The sequence below is a fragment of the Ciconia boyciana genome, chromosome 1 (genome assembly GCF_034638445.1).
Source record: "Ciconia boyciana chromosome 1, ASM3463844v1, whole genome shotgun sequence".
Classification (NCBI taxonomy): Eukaryota; Metazoa; Chordata; class Aves; order Ciconiiformes; family Ciconiidae; genus Ciconia; species Ciconia boyciana.
The window spans coordinates 148,418,947-148,445,940 of record NC_132934.1 but is presented as its reverse complement, the minus strand read 5'-3'; the positions used below and the strand labels follow the sequence as shown (position 1 = coordinate 148,445,940).

Below are 26,994 nucleotides of genomic sequence, written 5' to 3'. Positions count from 1 at the left end.
CTTGCAACTTCGCCTGACGTTTAAGCAACAGTTGTTTGAACTACACACCGATTTGACTGGGGAGACAGAGTGCAGGAAACGTGCTTAAAAGTCGCTATGAACTAATACAAAACTAAAAAAACCAACCTCCTGCTTATGGAGTGTTGCATTCTGTACTATCCACCCACAGAATCCATCAGCAATATAACAAAACATCCTTGGGGCAGCCTTGTTAGCAAAAGCTCTTGGAGCTTGTTAGCCCAAGTGCAGACAAATTGAAAGTGTAGGTGGACATTAAATCCAACCCAAAATAAGCAAGCACCTCTAAGCATCAGCAGATCTATAATTAAGGTTGTATTTCCGTTCATTCTTTTCTAAGGCCTCGATTATTATTACTGTACCTAGAAGATGGAAGGCTTTAATATAGAAAGATGTCAGGTCTTCAAACATCATTTTCCCCTCCCATCAGGCAATGGCACTATTGTAGTAATGCATCAGACTTCTGATTTTGAGGAGAAGTCAGCAGTTTCACACTCGAGCACCACCATCTTGAATTTTCTTTCCCAATTAGCAGATAGGATGGTGCAGGAGACTCAGCCCCTGTGAAAGGCAAAATACAGCCCCCGTGAAAGGCCAAATGAAAGGGGGTTCTGGACTCAGCAGGTCCCAGGAGATGCTGGCCGTCACCAAGGCCTCTCTCAAGATGTCTGGGGTCCTATCTCACGGCCTCGTGCTGGCCCCCCTGCCAGCACACCTCTGCAAAGGACCACACACCACCTTCAGCACAAACGCACACCATGGGTCACCTCCCCTAGCCCTCCACGCAGTCCAGGCTGTCAGATGTCTAGGCGCAATGGGCTAAGAGAAGGCCCAACTAAGTGCTATAACCAATTGTTTAAGACCAGATATTTAGATTCAATTTACACAAGTTAAGCTTGTCAAAACCAGTGCACTTAAGGCCACTTCATATTCCAGATTTTTTTAAAGAAGTCAGCAATTTACTAAGAAAATAACAACAAGAGACCTCTGTTTCTACTGATGTCTATATTTTAAAATTTTGAGTAAGATTTACTCAAGCTTCAGAATATAAAATGTCTTTCAGTATCTTAAGTGAAGCTGCAATAAGTTTTTGGGTTTTTTCTTTTTTAGAAAAAAACTTTTTAGTTTCTAGAAGTTTCTAGACAAATGGCTGTCTTGAAATACTACCCCTTCCAGGGCTCAGCAAGATCTTGCCGAGCGTCTCCAGTGCTCTAGGTGGGAACACTGGCTGCAAGCGTACTGTATCAATCTTGATGCCGATGCAGGAGTTAGTCATCCTCTGAGTCACTCTCCCCCCTGGCTGGGACACACGCCCTGATTGAGGACATGAGCTGGTCCTGGATCTGCTTCCTGGGGTTCTCCTCAAGGTCTGTCTTGATGGCGCCCGACTCTGAAATCTTCCACTCCAATTCTGTGCAGAGGAAAGTGAGAGCCATGAATGGGGGGAGCAAACTGGGCTTTTGCCAGCTCTGACTCCTCCTGGCATATGCTAGTTTATTTATTTCAGTACACAGCACCCTGCACTTCCTCGTTTACCTTCAGGGGTATAAAAGGACCTCAGATGGCCACAATTCCCCACTGCCCTTCCCACCCTTGCTTCCCCAGCAGACTTCTCTTATCACCACCACCAAAACCAGGGCCCTGCTCTACTCCTCCCCCTCCTCTTCCACCCCCAGGTCCCAGCCCCTGCCCCGTCTCCTGCACCTGCTCCAGCCGAGCCCTCCCTTCACAGTCACTAGTGCTGGCACAGGTTCCAGCCCAGGGCACAGAGCTCACGGTACTGCTCTGCAGCCCGCTGGTGGCATCCCCAGTGCCTCCCTGCTCCCTTTACAACCAGGAGTGCAAAAGAGGCAACTGATACAGAGCAGCAGCTTTAGAGGCAACTCTCCCAGTGAAACTACATCCCACCTCCTTCTAACCACGTAAAGGCAGAAGACAGGTTTGCACATCTATCACCGGTGACGGAATACTGCTCATATATTACAGCTGTTTCCATCATATACCAAGTTCATCACAATCAGAAGAGGCAGGGAATAGATTTGCTGAGGGGCAAAAAAATTGTAGCAATTCCATTTATACATCTGAATTATAGGTATTTTTTACGGAGGTACTCTGTCAATGCAATTCACCCCTTTCCCACTACGCCATGCACTGATTATTAGTTCCTTAGCAAGACAGTAAGAGAGACTCCACCACCAGTAGTAGGCCTATTACTATACAGACCCAAATTGGATTGCTTCCCAGAAGTGGTAGAAAGTCAATACAACACATTCAGTTGAAACCTTTCTCCTAGTCCTGCTGGCAACCCTATCATTAAATCTAATTTCCTTCAGACATTAGAGAGAGTAATGAATACAACCTCACGCTTTCTTTAATCTCCAGTGGAAGTCACCTGGGCTTAGGGGAGAAGGAAGGAAGAAATAAGAGGAAGTGCAGAATTTCAGTGCACAGCTTTCTGTGATGACTGAATTAAGCTGGCTCAGTCACCTTTGGACGCCCCCAAAACCAATTATTTATGTGCTAAAAATGGGAGAAAGCTAACTGTAGGTTCTGCTACCACTGCTCACTTCAGCGCACAATTAGGCAACCACTGTAGTTAGTTAGCTGTTCTCAAATCACCGATCTCATTGGTGAGCTTTTCCCCTTCTGACAGTTTAAGGCAGGGGAGCGTTTTCTACAGCACACGCTCAAGATATCCTGTAAACTTCAGGGTTTTAGTAAAAAAAACAACTCTTTGCATCCTATCCCAGTATAGGCAGTGACATCATTCAGCAGGGACCTTGAAGTGCTGCTTAACTGTGGTTCACTTCAGATAAAGATGCCCTTAAAGTCTGACCTTGAAAAAGCTTGGAGGCATCGGGACCAATATGCCTACTCGGAAAGCTGATGAGTATCCTTTTAACTGAAGTAAAATCCACTAGGTTACATCCAAGTTGCACTTGCTTTGCATGAAGAGCCTTCTTCACTGCTGACCCCTGCCTTCAAGCACTGCTGTAGGATACCATCCCCCACCAACCACCTCCAAACAGCAGCTTTTACTGAAGAGCCACGGTGCTCTGCGAGACCTGCATCACCACCCTCATCTCCTGAAGCATGTCATGCTGATGAGGCCGCACGACCCAGACCACCGAGACCGGCAAGGAGAAATAGGTCTAGGGAAAACTGTGACCCCTAGGAAAGGTAACAGCCTCTCCCCGTGGAGCCCTGTGTCCCCTGAACCACTGAGGCAGGAGCTTAACATGCTGCCATCTCCTAGAGATGGCAAGAAGAAAAGGAAGCAGCCCATTTTCAGGCTAGCAGCCCCATTTGGACAAACGGACAGGCTCTCTTTAGAGGTTCATGAGCATTGGAGCCTGTGTGTCAGGAAGGTACAACAGACAAATATATGCCATCAGCTTGAAAATGAAACAAGCAGCCCTGCAATGCAATAGGCAAGCACCAGTTATCAAGCGCACAGGTTATCAAGTAACTGCGGGCAAGGTCAGTCATTCAGGTACAAGAGCCCCAAAGAATGTGCGTGGGTACTATTTATCCTTTAATATAGTCAGGAAAACTTGTTTCACCTGACACAGGGTGTGAATACTTGCACACACATAAGATAAATATCTATATGTTGGCCTACTCAGCCACTCACTGCTTTTACAAGATAGCCTTAATCACATGTTGTTGAGCCATAAGGGTGCAAAAAAAAAAAAAAGTCTAATTGATTTTTAGTACCTCCCTTCTCCTCCTAAGCCCCACTTCTCTCATTCCCAGCAAAGCAGTTTTGCTTTTCCTTTGGAAGACCAGAGACACAGACACTCACCGTCCTTTGTCAGGTTCATGCCACCAAACACCAAAGGCCCAATGAACTGAGCTTTGATGTCTCCCTCCAGGTAGACGAATATCGTAGGCAGGTTCTTATCAGGGTAGTTGGGAATGCAGGTGGTAGAGATAGCTTTGATGAATTTAACATCTCTGAACTTTCTTGCAAGCCCATTCATATGTTGATTTATTAAGGCACAGAGTGGAATCCTGTGAAGAACAGCAACAGACACACATAAGGAAAAAATAAAAGACAAATTAGACAGTAATCTGCTCCAGAAGAAAGGTCAGAAATATCAGGTCAATGAGTAGCATTTATGGAAAGACAAATGTACCAGAAGCAACTTCTAAACACTTTTGTTGTCCGGTATTCCAGCATTCAAAGGAAATCAGCATCACTGAAGGTTTTAGTGGGTGGTGGGTTTTTTATTTTAAGATATTAGCAATACAACCTTCCCCTCTATCATACAGAGAAATTGGTTTATGAAGATATGTGTCATGGTTTAACCCCAGCCAGCAACTAAGTACCACACAGTCGCTTGCTCACTCCCCCCCGGTGGGATGGCAGAGAGAATCAGAAGAGTAAAAAGTGACAGAACTCGTGGGTTGAGATAAAGACAGTTTAATAGGTAAAGCAAAAGCCACGCACGCAAGCAAAGCAAAACAGGGAATTCATTCACTGCTTCCCATGGGCAGGCAGGTGTTCAGCCATCTCCAGGAAAGCAGGGCTACATCATGTGTAATGGTCACTTGGGAAGACAAAAGCCATCACTCCGAACATCCTCCCCTTCCTTCTTCTTCCCCAGCTTTATATACTGAGCATGCTGTCATATGGTATGGAATAGCCCTTTGGTCAGTTTGGATCAACTATCTTGGCTGCGTCCCCTCCCAACTTCTTCTGCACCTGGCAGAGGATGGGAAGCTGAAAAGTCCTTGACTAGCGCAGCAACAACTAAAACATCCCTGTGTTATCAACACTGTTTTCAGCACAAACCCAAAATATAGCCCCATACTAGCTACTATAAAGAAAATTAACTCTATCCCAGCCAAAACCAGCACAATATGACATTTAGAAATTGTATGAGCAAGGGCAAAATAGAAAGAAAAGCAGCTCCTGCAAGAAAGTATGCAAGTGACAATGAATGCCTGTGAGACAATTAGAGACAATGAACAAAATCAAGTATTTCTAATCTTTTCCAGAAAATTCTAGCAACTTATCAGACCTTTTTGACAAGTTTTTCCATCACGCCAACAGGACTGGAAACCTTGTTCACTCCATTTTTATGCCTTTAGACACCAGGCTAAAGACACACAGTGATCCTTCTAATGCACAGCCCCTCACACTTTATCCAGAATAATTTCCAAAGCTTGGATATTTCAGTGACAGCAGCTGCCTCTATGGTAGCTGTACAGTACAAGTCATGCTGTGTTGCATAGATGTATAAAAAAGCCACTTCATGGTAACATCATTTTAGAGCCAAGTTCAGCAGTCTTTGAGTCAACAGTAATGAAACTACTAATTCAATTTTTTTATTTCTTACAACTCCAAAATCAGTTCCTTAATTTCCACAATAACTACACATTTGCTAGAGTATTTTCAGCTATTGACAATGAAAGGTTTAAAGGTTAAAAACAAATTCTTACCCTTGTTTGTAGAGGTGCAGGACTACCCATATACCTTTTCCAGCTTTCGTAACCTCTTGAACATAATCTTTTCCCGAAATCTCCAAAACTTCCCCAAATTTATTCTTCATTTGAGCTGCTTTCATTTCTGCTAACCTTTGCTGCCTGAACAGCAATGAATGGGAAAGAGATCTTGAGAACAGATGTATTTTTGACAGAACAACACTTAAAGGAGCTGGCTGAAGCCTAAATTTCTGAGGGACACTACAAACTTCTTCAAACCCCAGAGCAACAAAAGCAAGTTGACATAATCAATATATGCTCTTATATTTGCATCACAAGTTAAAACCACCAACATGCAAGTACAATTATGTTTCATGAATTTTTTTTTCCCCCCCTCATTTCTGCCCTCGGCAGACATTTCTTCTGCAGATACTACACTACCAAACTAAATGGCAAAAACCACAAGAGATGGTAAAGATAAAGAGATAATGGAAAACCAACACTGTAATTATGTAAATCTGCAGCACCTTAATCTGATTCATGCAAAAATTGAGAAATCTTGAAGGCGATTTTCAAAGCTCTCAGCATCCCCAGCCATGCACTCAGCAGGTGCACATTATCTCTGCAAAACTAGGTTGTAGATAAAGGACACTGAGTTTAAACTCAGTTATCCTATTAAAGACACTTAGAAGCTCTACAAGAGACCAGAAACACAACCCACTTTTTCTATCATCAGGCCTAACAACATCCAACCTCTCTTCAACAATATCTAACAGCATATAAAAGAAAAAACCTCCAATTTTCATTGAAGCCAAATTCTGCATGCTGCTCTGACCTGTACATTTCAATAGCTTTCTCGTCTTCCTCATTAAATTCATCTTCATTCTCTTCTAGCTCTTCCAGAGTCATGTCCTCATAAGTTTTCACTAGAATGGAAGAAACATCAAATCAGCAAAAACCTAGTTCCAGGATTAAAACTCATCAGCTTTTATCAGTCCAACAGAATTTATTTACTTTAAGGACAAATTAACTATGGGAAATAGAGCTTTTTTGAAGTATTATTGCTACTGGATTTTTAGAAAGTGTTATACACTTTAGACATATAGATGGAAAGACAATGATGTAAAGGACTCTGAGCTGAAGGCTACCTAGACTAGCAGACGAGTACCTGCACTAGCTTTCAAGTTTGGTGGCTGCAGCAAAGACATACCTAACACACACACAACACAGCAGGGATACCTGAACAACGGAGGAAGGAGGAAGCATACAACAGGTAATGTCATGAGATACATTTACTTGCACATTAACACGGCAGACTCCCTTCGCACTGTTCTTATTCCAGTTTCCAAATATTTACTTCTAGAAAAATATGGAGCTGTCATCAAGAACAAAGCTTTCCTGTGCTGGAAGAATCCACGTGTTCAGTAACGTATTTGTCTGATACTGTTAATAGATGATCACCCTATACAAGAAGCAGCTTTGGTATCCCTTACAGACTTGGAAAAGAACACACAGCTTTACAGGCACATAAACATCACTGCTGGCCATTTCTTTGTACAAGCTTCCCCCAGCAGACATTCCAAGACTTGTCCTGCTGCTGCTGCCCAAGTTGGCTGGTCACTCACCAAGAGACTTCTGAAGGATGGCAAGCTGCTCCTCTTCCTTTGCACGCTCCTGTTCCTCCAGGTTTTCCTTTGGAGGAAGGATACCTTTCTTGCGCAGGATGTCATTCCACTCTGTGTCTTTATTTGGGTCCTAGAACAGAACAAAAAATGGATGATGTGCATTCAAGGTGAACTTTACCGCTTCCAGAACTTAACACAGGCAAGTTTCTCAAGAGACACAGCATATTGCTAAACTGGTAACCTGGCGTCTGGATGGCGCCAGAAAGTCACAGTGTGCATCCTCCTGATGCTGAGGCTTCTTTGCAGCCCCAGACCAGTATCCTGAAGATTGACTTTCTTTTATTCCGTCCCACTCACAGCACGCACAGGAGGTCTCGGTAGGGTACAAAAGCTTGAAGCATTGTAACCGTCATTGCAGCTCTCACAAGGTGAAAGGAAAGGGGAGGAAATCAGCTGGGTGACAGGGAAGCACACAGGCCACAAAGCTGATGTACAGAGCCTCAGCAGAACAACAGGCCACCAAATCAGCAGTCATTGCATCGGGAAGCGCTGGTGAGAAGACACATAGGCGTCAGCCTTGCAGACCTAACTCTGGATATATGGGAAGTCTCCTGGGTAGATTTAAGTTGTAGAATCATAGAATGGTTTGGAAGGGACCTTTACAGGTCATCTAGTCCAAGCCCCCTGCAAGAGCAGGGACATCTTTCACTAGATCAGGTTGCTCAGAGCCCCGTCCAACCTGACCTTGAATGTTTCCAGGGATGGGGCCTCCACTACCTCTCTGGGCAACCTGTTCCAGTGCCTCACCACCCTCATCATAAAAAATGTCTTTCTTAAATCCAGTCTAAATCTGCCCTCCCGTAGTTTAAAACCATTGCTCCTTGTCCTGTTACAACAGGCCTTGCTAAAAAGTCTGTCCCCATCTTTGCTATAAGTCAGTGTGACTACACAAGTGCTTAGAGAGAAGCAAGCACAGTCTCTGCCAGACAAGCCCATTGCTAGGGAATCAGATCTAAAGCTATGCCTAGACTGTTCCTGAAAGTTAAAAAGACACTTTGCTGTGAAATAGTCACAGTAATCCTGCAAACGAGGCCAATAGGCACCCACGTATTGTTGAGAAGCTCAGGAGAAGTTTTTCCAAGTTAGATAGCAATTTTATTTTTTTAAATACATGAAAATTCAGTGATAAGCATTCACAGGCTGATTTTGGTTCCTTACCATCTTGACCTAAGCTCACTTTGAAAACTGAATATGACACCCACTGCTTTGCTACGGCTTGTATCAATACCGCTTACACTGGATCTGTTCAAGACCGTATCTCTTCGCTAGACCAAAACTCAGTACTTCTGGACTACCGGGGGGAAAAAAAAAATAAAAGAAGGAAAGAAAATAAAGTAGCACAGCAACTAGCACACCAGATGACTTTTTTTTTGTCTCTGACTGCAGTCATTTTTCCCTCGACACAGCATTTCACAGCATCTACTGTCGCTTATCAACATACTCATGAAGTGCCTAAAACACCCACCCGCCCATCTGCTTACTACAGTAGCGAAATAAATATCGTACTTGGGAAAAAATAAAACAGAACAAAAAAACCCCAACAAACCAACACAAAACCAAGCCATGGAGCTTCATAACAAGGCCGACACATGACAGACACCTCCGCCCTCAGAAAGGGGGACGAAACCGGGCTCCCCCCGCCCCGGCTGCCCCGCGGCGCTCCGCCGCTGAGGGCGGCCCATGGCTGCCGGCGAGGCCGCAGGCCGCCCGCCTGCCCCGGCGGCCGCAGCCAGGCCTGGTGCCCGGCCCGGGCCGGCTCCCTCCACAGCACCGGCCGCACACGGGCCAGGTGCGCAGGGCCCCCGGCTGCTCACCTGCATCCTGCCGGCGGGGCCGAGGCCCGGTCGGCGACGGCGACGGCGACGGCAGCAGCAGCAGCAGCAGCAGCAGCAGCAGCAGCGGCGGCGGCGGCGCTGGGCTGGGCCGGTCCCGGCGTGCGCGGCGCGGGCGGAGGAGGCGGCGCTCCCCGGCGGGGCGGGCGCAGCACCGCTGCCTCTTCCCCTGCCGCTGCCTCTTCCCCTGCCGCTGCCTAATAAGGCCGGTGCCGGCGGCGCGGCGTGGGTCTGTGGGAGCTGCCGCGGCGGAGCTGCGGGCGGGCGGCCCCGGGGAGCAGCGAGGGGAAGCGTCCTGTCTGACAGCAGCGGGACCGGGGCGGCCCGGCTAGAGGAGTTCACGGGTTTCAACTCTTGCTGTGGGGTGTTTTCTTCCCTCTTCTTCTGCCTTACCGCCAGCGTTTCCCATACCCGCCACAGTGCCGGTTTTTAAAAGGTCCCGGTCCCCCCGCTGCATCTGCACCGGTCCGGCCCCTGCTCCTAACGGGGATCCCGCTTCGTTTCCCGGGCAGGGAGCGCCGGGATGCACCCCATGGAGAGCAGTGTCATTTAGAAACTGTCTGGCCTCCCCCTGCCAGCGGCTTCGCTGCTCCCCGTCCCCCGTCTGCAGGCAGAAAGGTGTGGGTGCCTCATGGAGCAGCCCGGGGCCGACGGGCACCAGTCCCTCCCGCAAGCAGCTGTGGTGGCTGCCAACTCGTCCCCGGGCCTGCAAGCAGCCGTCCCTGCGTGCCACCCCACGAGTGCTTCTGGAGGGGTTTCATACAAAGGTTGTTCACATAAGCCATGAGTCTGCACGACCCCAGCGGGGCTTTAACCCAAGTACCATTCATCTGGAGAGATGCCCCTACCCTCTCCTCCTACCCCTCAAAACAACATCAGCTCGGAAATGATGCAGAATGTAAGTCATGGAGGGCAGAGGAATTCCTGCCCGACTTCCAGGTGGCACAGCCTTGCAGCGGGCACAACCTAAGAAACCTCTCCTCGTCCCCACGCTATATCCTCACCACCGGAGCTCAGCCAGGTTTGCAGTGCAGCCCTGCTTTTGCCTTGCCCCTTTTATCATTGTTTCGGCAGCACAGCGAGGGATACAAAATCATGTCCTCTAAAAGTAGCCTGCAAAACGCACCCTGGAACAGTTACACAGCGGAGAGCAAAACAAGGAATTTGATACCAGATTGAAAAACATGTAACGTTCTGAAACTCTTGTTTCAGAAGTTAAAAAACAAACCGGAGCTACTTCCAACCACCTTCCAGCACTCCTTTCTTACCTGTGAAGCAATCAGACAGGAAGAGAAAGTGCATTTTCTGTGGGTCAGCCCTGCTAAAATGAGTTCACGGGCACCCTGGCGATGTGGTGGCAGAGCTGTGAGCCCCCCTCCTCCTGCCCAGCCCCGGGTGGCTTGTCCTGCTTGGACACCGAGGCTCTGTAGGGCGCGAGGGGAAGCAGCATGGCCATGACGTCTGGGATCCCAACCAGGCAGGGTGCTGAGCTGGGCACGGCCTCAGCTCCTCACGCTCGCCAGCCAGTGTCCTGGAGCTACTGTAAACCTGAATGCATAAACCAAACTGGGCACCATCACGGGAACACCCCAAATAATTTGTCAGCCATAGGAAAAACTTCCCAAGGAGCATCCAAATATAGTTGGTGAGTTTTGGGGCTCTCCTCTGCCTTAGTTTTTCACTGTAACTCTTCCCTTTCCTCTTCATTGAATCTCTTTTTGTCTGTTTATATTTCATATCCTGCTTTATTTCTCCACTGGCTTCTCTCCTCATTTTTCTTTCCCTGTTCTGTCAAAAAAAAAAAAAAATCAAACCTGTATTATCTATTCGTATCAGACATAATTATCAGTACTTCAAATATTCTTAGGATTGGCCCATAGCCAATTGGCATTACAAGAATTTTTAATTTTTTTTTTTTATTTTATATTTGAGGTTGTCTTAAAGCACCACTCACCAAACACTGAGGAGTGGGTTGAGTATGGCAACCCCAATCCATTTGGGGTCAACACTCCACTCCCTAAAAATGGGCACCTCTGCCCTTTCAAAGAATTGAGCAGACCTTGCGCTTTCTTCTCAGAGACACGCAGCAGGGAAGGGGGAAGAGGCCCGCTCCCACCTCCCCCTCCTTTTATGCTCTAACCCAATGGTCAGCACACTCGCCCAGAAAGGGGGATCCCAGCTCTGAGTCCCCACAAAAACACCCCCACACAACTTGCCAGCAGGCCTTACGAGTGTGTTTGTACTAGGCATGCAGAGAAACAACTGTGTCTCCGCTCCGCCAAGGGCCTGAAATGGAAATGCAGAAGCCCCGTTATAACACGCTGTAACATCATGGACATCCCGTTAACACCCATGTATCCTGGAGTGTGCTGGGACACTTACCCTGTGCTAAGTCTGGTTTACTGAAGGGAAGGCACAGCCACCTTTTCTGCCTCTGAATTGAAAGAAATAGATAGCTGAGCTTTGAGGGGGCATCAGTCCTTATGGAGAGTATTTGGACACGCAGAGGGTGGCCCATACCCTTCTCCCAGGGCCCTGAGGTGGAGGAGGACTCAGCCTCACCCAGCTTGGACTAAACACTCGTCCTTGTGAGAAAAGTGGCTGAGTGACAAATGGATCCACAAATATAGATGATGTGAGAACCTGAAATCAGAAAGTAAAAGGCTACAGAGCCTTCCGGCAGGGCAGCACGTGAGCTAACGTTTTCAGGATCACAATTTTGGAGTCTTCTGCAGGTGCTCCAAAGTCTTTTGCCTCTGACCCGCAGTTAGTACCCAGCATGCAGAACCGAAGGCTCAGCTGTCGGTGCCGGTTTTGCTGTACGAACGTTTTGGCAGGGCCTGGGCTTTCAGGAGGACCTGCTGGTTGAATAGTCATCTTCTGTGACTGAAATACCATTCACACCCATGGCTGTTGCATGTTGCTGGTTGGAACCTATTCTGAACACCAGAAAACAAACACAGAAAGAGCATGAGCAGAGAGTGTGCACTCATTTTTTAAAAGGTGCTCAAAAATATTCATTTGCATTAGGTGAGATTTTTGCCCAGGTGAACTGAGAGGGACTAGCCAAGGACCCTTGGCACCAGAACCCCTCTGTTCCCACAGTAAACCCTGAGCCCCATCTGGGGCAGAGAGTTACCAGAAGAGGGGGCAGAAGCCCAAATCTTAGGAGCAACCCCATCACATCACTTGGTAGGGCTCAGACACAACGTGAACATAGCATAACTCTCTCTGCCCAGGACACACATAAAAAAATACACAGTTTCCCCCCTCCCACCCAACTAAAAATACATCGTATTTATAAAGCACATTTCCCCTATGTACTTTTTTTATCAAGCTTCAGCAGGAAAGAGAGGACTGTTTTTACACACAGCGTACAGACAGAAATACTCCAGCCGGAGTGGGTGAGAGCTGGCAGTATCACAGTGAGACTGAAATATAGCTGTGGCTCAGCCCGTGGAGACAGCCTGGCTTCTCCCCCCTGGAAAACTTGCTTCTGGGCATCTATAACGTATTTCTTCCTTTTCCCCCAGATCAGGGGTTAGAAGGAAGATGAACCACATGTGAGAATGACTCATTAATTGCCCAGGTGACCCACTGCTGAGGAGAAAAAATTGCTAATAAAAAGGTTCTGCCCCAGGGGTAGGGTGAATGATGTTATGTGGCTTGTTTACTTTTGAGTGCAGGCTGTAGTGAAGCACAGACTAGGCTAAAATAAGAATTTTTGAAGGTAATGGGATATACTTTTCATTTCTAATACACAGTGAAAGATTTGGGGTTATGGTGGACTTTATGTTATTTTGTAAGTTAGCTGTATTTGTAGCACAGTATGTCTGTAATGTGAGTAATCAGAATAGGAAAACTATTGTTTGATAATAGAGATAATGAGTTATGGCTTGGTTTGCTTGGATTTTATTATAGGCTGGGGTTTTTTTGTTCCTCCTTCCCAAATCTTATTCTGATTTTTCTTAAATATTCAAATATCTCTATAAAAACTACACAAAATTCCCACATGTTAATTTAGTGATGGGTGTTCTTGTATATTGTAAACAGCTGTGCTGGAAGATAACTGTCCTATTTACTCATAGATTAGAAATGTTCTTTAAATAAGTGTTTTTGCCACTCCAATTGTAAGAGTACTCTAACTGGACTGAATTTCCTTAATCCTGAGTAAATAGATGGTAATTTCTATTTTTTAGTCTGCACTGTGCTGCCCAAGTTCATTCTTCCTTTTCCTGGTGCAGAACACATCCAGTACCCTCATAGCAGCCAGAGAATGTCCCTTGGGGAATTAATTTAGAACTTTGTATTAAAACATCTTGGAGTATTTTGGGTATAAGATGCTGTGAGCTGCAGGGATTTTTCAATTGTTAGGTTTAAAATGAAAGAAAGATCTAACCTGATAATGGAAGAAGTTAGAATACAGATTCCTCTTGGAACAAAAGGCAGGCTTGGCTTCAAGTTAGCTTTGAGATAACAGTTTAAGAAAATCTTATTGAAGAAGATTCACTGTCCCTCAATCCCAAATACATTCCCAGTAGCAGGGAAAAGCCTCTTTTCTTTTGAGCTCTTCATATCTGTTTCAATAAGGCTTTCTTGACAGGTTGTCAGACCATTCTGGTTTTACAACAAGGCCTCTCTCCTAAAAGGTAGGCTGTAAAAGGATAGTAGTAGTTAAAATCTTAGCTCTGCTATTAATGAACTGTGGTGTGGGGCTCTCTCTTTCCTCAAGAAAAGAACAAGCTTTCTTCTTGATGTGGAAGAGCAGAAAGTGTAACTCACCTTGGTGTCGTCTCTTCTTGCTATCAGTTAGCTGTAGCCCAAGCACCAATTTGAAGATCTCCAACCCTTTGCGTCTCCTCACCCGTCAGAATGTCTGGACGTGGAAAGAAACACATAGTGGCTGGCAAACCTGGAGCTGTACTGAAGAAAACCAAATCAGCCAAGGCTGGTCTGCAGTTCCCCGTGGGTCGTGTCTACAGGCTCCTTAAAAGAGGGAACTACGCTGACAGGATCGGTCCTGGCGCTGCCATCTACCTGGCTGCGGTGCTGGAGTACCTATGCGCGGAGATCCTGGAGCTGGCAGGGAACGCTGCACAGGAAAACAAGAAAGCCAGGATCCTGCCCAGGCATATCCAGCTGGCCGTGAGAAATGATGATGAGCTGAACAAGCTCTTCTCCTGCGTGACCATCGCTCAAGGAGGGGTTATACCAAATATCCTTTCCCAGCTCCTTCCCAAGAAAACTGTCAGAGATGCTGCTTCTCGGGAACAAGGTGGTAGCCAGTGAAACTTGCTTTTCCTGGTCTGGTCGGTGCACTTATGGATGGTGGGACTCAGTAGCACTAATTTGTATGTGTTTGCTTCTTTGTCAAGTCTTTTTCCTGCTAATTTTAATGCATTTTTAAAGCTTATAATAAAGTTCCCAGAATGCAACACTCTTCTTCCTTCTTTTCTCAGCTCCCCTTCTGGGGATGGAGGAACACAGAAGATGTCAAAAAAAGTCTAGCATCCCACCCAAATAACTTTTCAAAAAGTCAAGTACATGTTTACTTTTGAAAACATGTTACAGGTAACTGTAGAACAGGCAGAGGAGTCAATAAACTCACTGCCATTCATGTTCATGTAAACTTTTCCTCTGTCACAGATTCACAGTGCTATTAGTTCAGTGCCTCAGAGGTTGTTTTAACTCTGCTTTAGAAGTTAGTAACCCTGTGCTTTGAAGTCTTACTGCTCGTAAAGCTGTAGTGAACAACTACATCTCTTTAGACTGCTCCAACATGACACTAACCCTCTATCCCCTCCATCTTGTCATAACAACCATAGGTAGTTTATTTCAAATCTGGTGCAATATTTGTGCTGTTGGTAGAAGTGACTGTCTTGCTTCTATCAGTGCAGAAAAACATAAGTATCCGTATCCAAACAAGCCCCCAGTCACTGAAAGTTTTCATCCAGAAAAGTGGCCTAGGGTTTCTCTGTTCATAGTGGGTGGCGAGGCTTGCTGTTGAAATGGAAACCAGGGATCTGCTGCAGCTGCATTAGGATCAGTCTGCCCCTGAGGCAGTATCTCTCAGATTTCATAGCATCTCACTCACAGAAGAGCTGGTTAGGACCAGCTTCCTAAACTGTAGCTGGAGCATGAACTTTTTATTTGAAAAAGATCTGCCTGTCCTGTTGAGTTTGACCTAGCTCCCTTGCCCCCTCAAGGCACGAGGGTGTCAGAGCCTACTGGCCAGGTTTTACGATGCTGACAGACGTCAGAGCTGTATGCAGTTGAGTTAATGACTCGCTCCAAGATGTGCTTACACAAACATGGGAAGAGAGGATACCCGACTGAGCAGACGCGGCCATTTCGGGGGGGTAGGCAGCTGGAACAGTCATTGTATGCTGCCTGGTTTTCAAGAGCACTTTGATGAGGCCTGCAATTAACGCACTGAGGTGAGAAAAAGTGGAGGATATTGTAGCAATGAGAAGTAAAAATGTCTGAGAGTAGATCTTAAGCTTTGTGTATCTAGTAAAGATGTGCTATATGTAACTAGTCTTGTGCTGAGTGTTTACACCTGTAAATGGGGGAAAAAAAATCTTTAAAGGAGGTACATGAAAAATGAGCACATTAAACTCAGATTATTGTCTCCATTTGACCATGGCAAGGGAAAGCAGGTTTGGGAATGATTATTTCTTTGGACGAAGCAAAAATCTAAAGGTTTGCAGTAATGGTAGAAGACTCAAGCAAGGTACTAATTTTGTGCGGTTTTAAGCATGGCACTTAAAGCACCCCTTGCTAATCTGCAGAACTGTGTGTCAGTCATCGTGCCTCTCGTGGACGCAAGCTGCTCCTGAAAGCCTGCTCTGCACCACACCAAACAGACCCTGTAAGGCATGGCCAGTGCTCAAGCAACTTCTAGAAATGCCTTCACCTGCCATTCTCTGTATGATAAAGGACACTGAGTGAGCTGCGTGGCCCTACCTCTACTTACACCCGGAGACAGAGTTTGTGGTGCAGACTGGTCTAATTCACAAGTCAATTTTTTAAGTATTTCTTTGATCAAGAACAATCTTGATTGTTTTATTCTAGCCAATAGTTCAACCCATTTGTACATTAACCAGATAGCATAGTGATCTGAAAACTCACCCCTCTGGCTTCACAGTAACAGAGGGTAGATGTCTCCTAGCCCAGCTGCTCAGCAAAAGTTTCTTTTGGGCCAAGGGCTCAACTTTCCAGCACTTGTGTATTGAAAAAAAAAATTATTCAGCTGTCACCACACCCCTGACCCTAGAAAGGACATATTATGCCTTGCAACACAGCTATGCACGACTTTGGAAACAACTGGACTGTGTGACAGATGGGGACAAGTCCTAGAAGAGAGAGAACCCAATGTCAGCGGTCCTGAGCTTTCCCAGGCCCTGCAGCGTGGTCACAAAGCAGCTCGGCCACTGCTGGCAGCACAAAGAACAGTGGTACAGGTTACTGGGTTTAATTCTTGATGACTGCAGCAAGGTGAAGTGTGCTCCCTTCCAGCTGTAATAAATTAACTGCCAATCAGAGATACTGCAGGTCTCTGAGGCAGTAAATAGTAGGCTTGTTTCCAGAGGAGATCAGCTAACAAGGTGCTTAGCAGCTCTACAAGGAGTAGTGACAAATTCTCATGCTCTCAGGGACTGGACTGAGTTGCTCTTGTGTTGGGACTTTGATTGTTTTTTATTTTGAGTGGCTGAATCACTGCTCACCCAGGTGGCATTAAATGATGCAAGAGCTGGTAATGATATGGCTACCACTGTGGAGTTTAAAAGGGGCAAGCTCTTGCCAGAAATTGTGGTTTGGGGGATCTGGGTAGTGGTTTTGTTGGAAAGGAGACTAAGTCAATAACCTCTTCTGGTGAGGGTTTGTTCTTAAGAAATGACAGCACGCTTTCTTTGTGTTAGATAAAGTCCTGAGTGAAATAATGGTTTTGTAAGTTCTGTGTTTGGTATAAGGCTGCTTAAGGGGCCTTTTAGGTTTTTTTAATATATTTACTTATGTAGGCTATTTTTAAAAGCTTATCTTTCTAAGGCCCACAAAAACCTCCTAAAAGAACTTTTTATTTTATTTTTAAGCACTTCACTTTGGCATCTGATTGAGTTCCTCCCCATATCTGGGTAGAGCTGCTCATTACTTAAAAACAACTAATGATTAAAACTTGAGAACAATTATATGTACAAGAACAGAATTTTCCTGTGTTTGTTTTCAGTTGCTTTGTGTTATGCATTGAAGAGTAATTGGTACTATTCAGTACCAGAGACTTTATGTTAGTAATAAGTGATAATGCTTGTTAGAATGGATGATACCATACAAGAAGGTGGTACTTGTGCATTTGTAGCAGCCTGAGGCACAGTATGCTGAGCAGAGCCATTTCGGTGTCTGATGTAAAACAAAGCTTCTCTTCTTCCCATAAGTCTTGTTCCTGATTGTGGCCTATTATCTTGCAGCAATAGGTCCCCTCACTGCTGGAAGACAAGATCCATTTGATGTGGCTTCCAGTAGATGAAGTTCTCTGTGTGAAGCAAGAACAACAGAAAAGATATACCTTTCTAGCTCTGGCTCAGCGAGGTCATCATTGCAGAAACTGCTAAGGTTCTTGCCAGGGGTAAGTTCAATGAAGCTTCCCTGCAGGGTTTCTGAACACTTGTAAGTTTCTTGAAGCATAGTTTGCTTAGCCTTTCTCCTTAGCAACAGTGCTCCTTTGATACTGGGTCAGAAGACCTTGCTCCTAAGTTCTACCTTACTCTCTTGAAAAGTTTTGGAAATCTAGCAGGTGGCTGACCTGCTGCTCTGACTGAGCTTGTAGATGCCTCTCGGCTGGAAACTTGTCAGACTCTCCTAGAGCAGCAGCCTGACCCATCTGCTCCTTCAGACAAAAGTATGAACAACTACAAACTTTCTGAGAGGGGAAAACTGACTTGTAAGGGAATTAAAATGGCAGTGAAATGCAAAGGAAGAAAGGAATTAAATGCTCAGTTTCTGTGTCTGTTTGTTTAGGGTTTTTATTTCTTTTTTTATACTAGATTGATGTTAGAATGTCTGAACATGGGAAGAAAACCACAAAGCTCCGCCCTGTGCCAAACAAAACCAAATCAGCCAAGGCTGGTCTGCAGTTCCCCGTGGGTCGTGTCTACAGGCTCCTTAAAAGAGGGAACTACGCTGACAGGATTGGTCCTGGCGCTGCCATCTACCTGGCTGCGGTGCTGGAGTACCTATGCGCGGAGATCCTGGAGCTGGCAGGGAACGCTGCACAGGAAAACAAGAAAGCCAGGATCCTGCCCAGGCATATCCAGCTGGCCGTGAGAAATGATGATGAGCTGAACAAGCTCTTCTCCTGCGTGACCATCGCTCAAGGAGGGGTGTTACCTAATGTTCTTCCTGAACTTCTTCCTAAGAAGACCATCTTGCTTAAACCTCCCCACAAATATGTCCAGTCGCAGGAGTTCTAGCTGCCAGCATGTTCCTGACCTTGTGGTCGTGTTAACGCTGGCTTTCTCCACAGCTCAGTTTTTCATGCTGGTTGGCAGTTTTGGTCTGAATTTGTGTGTGTACCTGTGCACATGTCTGAAAAGCTGCTAAAGATGGGGTTGCTAGTTAGGTTTCCCTTGCTACATCCTTCAAAAGAAAAAAGTCAACAAACTACTTCTATGAATAAATAAGTGTGCAAAGGACTCGTGTCCATCTTATTCCCTTCTATAAAATATTTATTGCACCAAACAAAAGATTTTCTTTGGCAGTGCAGTTATCTAAGGAAACCTGCTCTATGGTCTTTAAAGCTTCTGTCTCCATGTGCATGGCTGGAATCTCCTTATTCGGTATGTGTAGAAGTCTGCTTCATCTGACCAATTTAGACCTTATCATGGGCGCAGTTAACTATTCAGGGTAAGTAGATGCACCTGAGAAACTTAAACTGGACTGCCTTATAATGCTGGTAAAGCTGATTAATTATCTTCTCTAGCATTTGGATACAGAGGTAGGGCTGTGCTGTAACTTCAGAGTGTCACTGCACACACTTTGATCCAAAGATGGTGTTGACATTGTCCTCTGAGTTTCTGCATTGATGGAGTTCAATCCCAGGAGCCTTCTACAGACAGTATATAAAACTTGGCAGTGCTTGAACCTTAAAGATCTTCTAGAAACTCTATTAAGAATGAATCCGAATATAATTTCTACCTCTCTGGTACTGAGAATCTCCTTAGCTGCTTTGAGGCTTGTTCCATTAGGATCTAGATCAAGGAAACCTGTGTGTTAAAAGGCAATCCAGGAAGTGGCCTTTTCCAGGACCTTCCAAAACTCTTGTCTTTCACCTATGCAGCTTGAAAGGCTACCTAAGCACTATTAGACTTGCACTCTGGATTGCAACATTATGGTGGACACACACTAGTATTAATCTGTTTGCTGTGCTGCAGAAGACTTTAAGAGCTTCACCAGCAGGATGCCACTGAAATTTAAGAGCCTTATAACTGCACTATTAGGCATTTGAATTATTCTATTCATAACAGAACAGGAAGGCCCTAGTGTCTACCAGCTTCAGACATATTAATCCAGACAGGTAAAAAGGCTATTTAGAGAACTGCCTCAAGACTTGACCCTACCAGCCCAAGGTTGGGAGCCTCTGTTTCCCATATCGACCCATAGTAATCATATTATGCTGCCGCTTTCTCTAGCATAACTCAAATATCTCCCTGGTTTTCTGGTCTTGTGAGAATTGGGACCTTTTCAAGAATGGGCTGCAGAGAGTTCACCTCTTTGTATAGGCAGGCTAGGGCATTTAAATGAAGGGTAAGAAGCCAGGAATGAGGTATTGTGGGACTGCAGCCAGAGGACTTTCTATATGTGAAACCTCTAGCATGTGTGTAAGCTGCAAATGCCTACTAGAGGCCATGCTATAAGAAGGCAAAGAGAGGAGAGTGTTGGTATCGGGTCAGTCTCAGTATAACTGGCTGTTATGGGCACTGGAGATAAGTGATTTATAGGGTGGATAGTAGGCAAATGTTGTTTTGAGTGCAGCCATAAGATTAGCCATTGCTGTCTGTGTAAACATGGTAACTTTTGGCTAGAGATCTAGAGGGTGAAGTGGTGCTGAAGTGCTGACCTGCACCATCAACCAAACCCTCCAAGCTGCTGTCTTGGAAAGCAAGAGCAGCCCCTTTTAGGGGGCTGCTGCATGTTGTTCTACAGCAGTTTCAATCAACACTGACCATATGAGCTGCATCTGAAGAAAAACAGTCCCCTGTTTCCCTGTCAGGCTGACAGTTACATTTTGTGCTGTGTGGGCTCAGAGGCTTGCTCCTGGCTTGTCCGAGCCAGCTGCCCACAGCATGGGTGCCCTGCAGCAGCATGGGCTTGGGCAGCTCCTGCCATGCTGCATTGTTCCCTCTGCTATGCCAGCACAGCTGCTTATGGCACCTGCTGTGAACCAGGCTGCTGCCAGGCTCATGTATTAAACCTTTTGTTTTCTTTTTAGAAAGCAAAACTCGCATCAAATTACTTGTGTGCGCTCTTCACAGCGGTCCTGGCACAACTCAAGGGTTTGCATGGGGGCAGGAAGAAGAGACCAAGGGTGGGATGATGGCTGGAGCTGCTGAGGCAGAGATTGCCTCCAATGCCTCGACGGTGTGGGCTGTGACTGTGAAGCCCCATGGGGATTTCAGAGGTCTCTGCCTGGAGTGAAGCTGCGTCACACCAGATACATGAGTTGAGATGACCCATGGAACAGGAGGTTTCAGCAAACTCTTGTGCCTATAGAAAAATTACCAAAAAAGGGAAAATTAATGGAGACCTTTCCCCAAGTCTCAGCTCTTCTGCAGAGGAAGAAAAGCTTGACCCTGGCTTGTGTAAGGGATTGCCCCCCATCTCGAGGAGCTGTATGGCCTGTGCTGGGACAAGCTGGCCAAGAGGCACCGCTGCTCTCCAGGGTACAGGACTCAGCCTGAGACCCCGTCAGAAGGAAAGTAGCCATCAGGGTGGCACTGGTTGGTCTCTCTGTCTTTGTTGCCAAATAACTAATTTAATACATCTTATATTAAACTCATCTAGCTTTACCAGAAAGTTTATGTAGGTTTAAGCATGACCGCAGGGTGGCTGGCAAGCTCAAGGCATCCCATTGCTCCAGAAGCAGCAAGCTTGGGAAGATGTGACTGTCTGTGACGGCTGAGTGCCCAATAGGTGCTGTGGGGTCTGCAGCTCACATCTGCTAAACTGCAAGGAGGGGAGAGGCATCACCTTCGGCAGTGGCTCGCCCTCACTTTCTTGGCAAAACTCAACAGATGAGAACAAACTGGAGGTATACTGGAATGAGGAGGGGGCACTGACAGGTCCAGGGAGAGCCACAGGGAAAGAGCATCCCTGGAGCACACAGGAGTCCCAGCACCTCTCATACAGCTCTGCTCCGTCTTCAGTAATCAGAGCTGACCTATAGACATGCTGGTTCCTGGAATATGCCTTGCTGTGGCTCTCCTGGTCTCTGTGCTCACTACTACAGCTCTTCTATTGCACTTCTAAATGTAGAACCACCAGTGTATTCAATCCTGCTTTTTTGTGAAGTCTCAAGACAATTGTCAAAGATAATGCCCAATGTTAAGATATTAATTTGGGGGAACTCATTAATTCTCCCAGTTCTGTTTCTCTCCTGCAGCTGTGAAGCCTATTTTGTCTTTCTTTTGAAGGTACATATGCTTACAACATTATGCATGCTTCAATGGAGTACTTTTAATCTTTGATTAAAAAAAATCCATTGTCAGTTTAAATACATGATAAAACATATATTCACTCTTCTTGCGTATCCTAACCCTGTTCATTACCAGGTTGTGCACTACTTTACCACAAATAAATACCTTGATAATGTGTGAAGCACAGGGTTTGTGTAGGCTATCCTAGCAGCTAGGTCAGACTCTGCTCCTGTTTCCACCACCCCTGCCAGCTTCACTTCTTTCTCAGTCTCTCTTCCTCAGCTCTCCTTGCTATCACAACTTAGGTACTTCCTTGACTTCAGGGGGCAAATTGCTTATTAACTAGCTAATGTTCATTGACTGTTTTGAGGCTGTTGTGTGTTAGAACTACTGGAAATTATTGTTTTGTTTATACAAGCAGCTCATTAGACTCCCAAACAAGGGGTTATAGGAAGAGAGTGTGTGGGAGAGAACGGCACAACCATTTCCAGCATTGCAATGAAAAGTGTATTCTTTCCAGCTTCCTCCAACTATCCGTGTGGCTTTCTTTGCAGTGCTGTGCATAGCACCTGTGAGAATAGTTTTACCAGCAGTATCGTGGTGGGGTTTCTTAATCATTCTACCCCAAAAAAAAGACAAGATCACTTAAACTTAGCTAGTAACCATTTTAATATTTATTATGCCTGCAACAACTTGGCAGCTGGGGAGAGGAGTCAGTCATGCTCTAAGAAATGTGTAACCAATGAACCAGCAAAATGTGCAAGCTGACCCTGCGTTATCTCTGTGCTCTGATCTCCCTTGAAAGCAGGGAATGGGGGATATGGTCACTAGGCTGAGTTAGATTTTAAATGCATTTGTCAAAGTGGCAGACCCAGAAAGAGCATTCACTGCATAAACTTGCTAGCTGCACCCTTTGTCAGAGTGCAAGCTTTCTAACTGCCAAACCAAGGAAGGTGCACACGTTCTCAAACATCGCCAGGTCTGGGTGTACCTCTGTTCTTCCAAAGCACCACAATTTAGGTGTCTTTCTACACATGCCCCTGATCCAGGAGGTTTTCATGAAGCTGCCTAAGGCTCAGTTTGGCCGCTATACTTTCTTTGAGACTTGCTGCTGTCAGCCCAAGGCATTAGCAAGCTCTGTTGCTAACAGCCTGCCCTGGAGCTGTGTTATCCCAGCACCTTGATTTGCACCAGGTGTTGAATCTAGGGCTGTGAACTGCCACCAAGGACTCGCAGTAAGTGAAGGTACCATGCAGAGCCAGAGCAGCAACAGAAAGGGGGAGCCTGTCTCTGTTACTCAGTGGTTAGGTAAATCAACAGGCACAGCGACATTTCTTTTTTCCTTTTTTTTTTTTCAGTGTCTAGTCCAGATGTGATCTCAGCCCATGAGTACACTTCTAGGTACCATGCCATGTAGCGATAAAAGGCAGAGTCAACAGGCCTACCTTGCATAATGTAGAACACAAGAGAATTGCAAGTGAGTAACCTGAAAATAGCTGCTCTTCATCTAGGTCAGAGGAGAAACTTGGCTCTTTCTCCTTGTAGCATGCGCTGAATCCAGGGCACTGGTTAAGCTGGAATTAATGACACAAACGAGCAAACATTGAGGGGCTGTGTCAAGCCGTCACAGCACTTGGCCGACTTTTTCTTTTGAAACTTAGATACAGCTGAGTCTTTCAGACATGCCCAGAAGATAGTCAAGATTGCTGCTTGAACTAGGAAACAGATTTTTTTATGAGCTTCTCTATTCATTCAAACATCACGCAGTTGCTTGATGAGGCTTAAATCATACTTCGCTAGGTGAATTCACCAAGGAAGGCACTCGCTGCTGTCCGGGAACTCAAACATAGCCCATGCATCTGTCAGGGAAACATTAAGCATCTGTCACATATCCCGGTCCATCTCCCTTTCCAAGTTTTAACATCCTTACTTATTTCAGATTTACTTTTGCCTTATTGATCTCTCCTATCAGGGTCATTGTAACACATCAGATAACGCACCTGGGACCCAACTTGTCCGGGGTACCCTATACATGTACCCTGCTCACTGGGACACCATTCAGCAGTAGACCCGGGAAGCTTGCCTCAATGTGCTTCCTATTTACCAGTCTGGGAGCTTCTTTCTACCTGTTATCACACAGGCCCGATTCTCACTATGACTTAGGTTTCGATCTGTTTGGTTTGGTGGAGGTACACTGATGTGAAACTGTTTTGAGACATGGATCATGGCCTGCTTCTGGCTGAGCACTTCCCTTGTGCCCTCCTGATGGGCGTAAGGGGCTGTCTTCCATGAGAAGACAATGACAGCAATACTAAATCCCGGTAAAATAATATCCTTGTAAACAACTGAGTGCTTCACCATCACTTCACTGCTAATTGAAGCATTCTTCTGAGAAATTCACAGATGTGCACGTTAGGACTCCTCATGTCTTTAAGCTGTTTCTCTTTGAAGATCACTCTCTCTTCAGATAGACCTAGTCTTCCTTCCTCTGAAATCATGGCAAAAGATCCAGAAACTGGTGAAGCCATGTCTTCTCTTTTAACACAGGTTACAAATTCAGTACCGGTCCATGGTAGAAATAAGTATGCAAGTTATTAAGAACTTAAGAAGGGGTCTACTCCCCCTTCTACCCCCTGTAATCCATCTCGTTTCCTCCATGGATCCATAAATTTTTTTAACGATCATTTTTGTGATTGTTAAAAAAGTAAAATGACTCTTCCACTTTCGGGGAGTTTTACCTTACTTTCACTACATTAACAATCTACAGGTCCTCTCAAAGGAAACTTGCTCTGGTACCTGCTTCACAGCATGTTCCTCCTCGGAGCATATCCTTTGCCTCCTTCGTCTGTACCAGGACACTCCGTTTGCCAGGGCAAATGGAGGAGGAAGGGCTAAAGTAGAAGCTGTTGTTGGGAGAAACGGTGCTGAAGTGGTGAGAAACTATGAAATGGGAGAACGGAGATGAAAATGCTGTAAAAATAGAAAGAGAGACGTAGACAGTGAAGGAAAGAGCAGCATAAATATCAGCAGGAAGTGAACATAAAATTTATTGCGTGAAGTAGCATTTCATGATAGAATAAAGCAAAACAAAGAATAATTCCCTTTGTGGCAGGAATTACTGGGTGATGTTCTTTCGTTTATGCTATAAAGGTTGTCAAGCAAGATGAATGTCAGAGTACTTTCCAGCCGTTCTGGCTGTGCATTTATACTTGCTGTCCTGTTACCTACTCAACAGGACCACTGATATTTTCCAGGCTTATTGTTCCTTCCACAGCACTTGTTAAAAATGAATGCAGCTCATTAAGCTCCGTACCAGCCCTGGCAGGGGCCACCAAGAGATCAAACGTCTGCTGCTGAAGAGGAAACAAACACAGTTATGACACTTCACTGGTGCCTTACCACACACCAGCAGAGAAATGATAGATACCCAGAAACCTGGGGACAGAACAATGAGAAAAGTTCTTTTCATTGGAGGTGTTACCGGTCTGAATGGGATGAATGCAGAACTGGGCTTTGGCACCTGGTTTTGCAAAACGTACACTGAGGAGTACTTAAACATTTACTGGAGTAGGGCTAATTACACTGATAAAAAATGATGCCTTAAGGTAATAAGATAACAGCTTTTATTTGAGGATAAATTGAAATGTAAGGATAAAATCTCTCATTTGATTAGAAGGTAAACTCTGTGAGCAAATATTACTAGTCTATTACAGTAATTAATGTCATTATTTATTCTAGACATAGAGATTGGGAACAAATTCAGATAAATATCCAGATCATCAACATTTGGCTTCCTTGGAAAGTCAGGGGTTTATCCGGGTTGATTAATACACACTCTTGAGGATTTTGAAGGTATTTTTGAACAGAAATGAACGGGGTATTGTAACAAAACCTTGAGGCTAAGTAACCATACCCTTGTTTCATGAAGGGGGAAGCTGAGTCAGGTGGAAAGGTGCCATTTTGGTAGTGCACATGCTTAACTTCATACCCACGAGTAAGCCCCTGTTCAACAAAGCGCTTGGTAAGTATGGAAATCATGCCCTTAAGTGGTTCAGTGAAATGTAGGGTTACCATTATATATCAAGAGAGCCAGAACTACGAGCTCAGACATCCAATTTCCCATTTTATGCACTCCCTACTCAGCTGCCTTATTCCTTCAGTTTTTGGCCTTCCTCCTAAGAAAACAACATTTATGGCAGCACACCATTTGCTTGCTAATCCATCTGTCCTCATCTATTCACTTCTGAACCTGCTGAGCAGTTCTAGGCAAATATGATGGAGACCTGAAACTACAAGCTGATTCCTACCAGTTACATGGAAATAGGTAGCTCTGTAAAAGAAAGAGCTCCAATGTATGCCCTGACAGAAATAAGGGCCACAGCATGAAATTATACTAATGAAATGGTAATAGAAACTATCTTTCATTAAATACAATATAGGAGATCCTCCTTGAAGTACAAATCTGATAGAAATAACTTTGCCAGTTCTGTTGATCACAGAAGTGCTCATTTACTTTGGTAAAACAAGACATTAATTGCATGGTAGTTTTGCACATGACTAGTTCTCTCATATCCCATGCTTGGGGATTTCAGCTTAGGTCTAGTCACCTGTAGCCGAAGCCGGTACGTGACTTAGTTGTAAAGCAAAGCAATGAAAAATTTCAAAACACAGCTCCTCTGGCACCTGTCTGTTACCAGTGCGGCAAAACACGTTTATCTTGATGTAGCGTTACCTTCCTAACTCAATTGTGGTATGGTGCAATTGTCTGTCAAGGAAAATGGATGTTTTCAATAACACGTATTAGAAAATGCGTGTACATAGTACTCCAGAATTCAATGAAGCTGTGGGCAGATGGAAGTGTGGAGATGAAATGATGCCTGGAAAAGCTCTTCCTCTCTACCTGCTTAGAGGACTGATGTTGCTGATGGATGTCTTGGTCGTGCAGAGTGCCTGCAGTTCACTCTGCGCTGAGATTTGTGTGTTTATAAGCTTGCCATCTTCTGTCACCTTCGCTTTCTTTGTAAGGAGAGGAAGCATCCCCAGCGATGGCCTTGGAGAGCCTTGTCCAGGTGAGCGCAAGGGATGCAATAAAGTCTGAACTCCTTCGTGATCCGAGTTAGGAGTGGACCAAGCACAGCGCACCAGCAGCCGCTGCACGGCAGAGCGGGGTCGGGCCCGGCGTGCCTCTGCTTTGAGCATCACAAATTTGATATTGGCGTTGCCCTCTGCTGACCGGTCCCAATATTGCGAAGCAGAACACCCTTGTCTTCTTGGAAGTCAACTGCGTGCTCTGTTGCAAGTCACAAAATAGTGACTTTGGGTTATCTTAGATTATACATA

General features: G+C 45.4%; 3 protein-coding genes across 3 annotated transcripts; 2 read left to right on the top strand and 1 right to left on the bottom strand.

Annotated features, from left to right (window-relative positions):
- Positions 1-1,004: 1,004 nt before the first annotated feature.
- PDCL3 (phosducin like 3) lies at positions 1,005-9,111 on the bottom strand. Its single transcript, XM_072849701.1, has 6 exons — positions 8,948-9,111; positions 7,074-7,203; positions 6,284-6,374; positions 5,467-5,610; positions 3,824-4,032; positions 1,005-1,429 (listed from the first exon to the last, which is right to left on the bottom strand). Exons 1-6 carry the CDS (start codon positions 8,951-8,953, stop codon positions 1,287-1,289), a joined length of 723 nt encoding a protein of 240 aa, XP_072705802.1. The 5' UTR covers positions 8,954-9,111; the 3' UTR covers positions 1,005-1,286.
- A 4,726-nt stretch (positions 9,112-13,837) lies between these two features.
- On the top strand, positions 13,838-14,254 carry LOC140648916 (histone H2A-like). The gene has a single exon (XM_072855433.1). It carries the CDS (start codon positions 13,838-13,840, stop codon positions 14,252-14,254), a length of 417 nt encoding a protein of 138 aa, XP_072711534.1.
- Positions 14,255-15,371: 1,117 nt separating this feature from the next.
- Positions 15,372-18,432, top strand: LOC140648867 (histone H2A-like). Its single transcript, XM_072855316.1, has 3 exons — positions 15,372-15,402; positions 17,431-17,588; positions 18,007-18,432. Exon 3 carries the CDS (start codon positions 18,019-18,021, stop codon positions 18,430-18,432), a length of 414 nt encoding a protein of 137 aa, XP_072711417.1. The 5' UTR covers positions 15,372-15,402; positions 17,431-17,588; positions 18,007-18,018.
- The last annotated feature ends 8,562 nt before the right edge of the window (positions 18,433-26,994 follow it).

Coding starts and splice junctions, on each gene's coding strand:
- LOC140648867 (XM_072855316.1), top strand. CDS start 18,019: ATGTCTGAACATGGGAAGAAAACCACAAAGCTCCGCCCTGTGCCAAAC.
- LOC140648916 (XM_072855433.1), top strand. CDS start 13,838: ATGTCTGGACGTGGAAAGAAACACATAGTGGCTGGCAAACCTGGAGCT.
- PDCL3 (XM_072849701.1), bottom strand. Junction 6,375..7,073: donor CATCCTTCAGAAGTCTCTTG/GTGAGTGACCAG, acceptor CTTCCATTCTAG/TGAAAACTTATGAGGACATG. Junction 1,430..3,823: donor CATGAACCTGACAAAGGACG/GTGAGTGTCTGT, acceptor TCCTCTGCACAG/AATTGGAGTGGAAGATTTCA.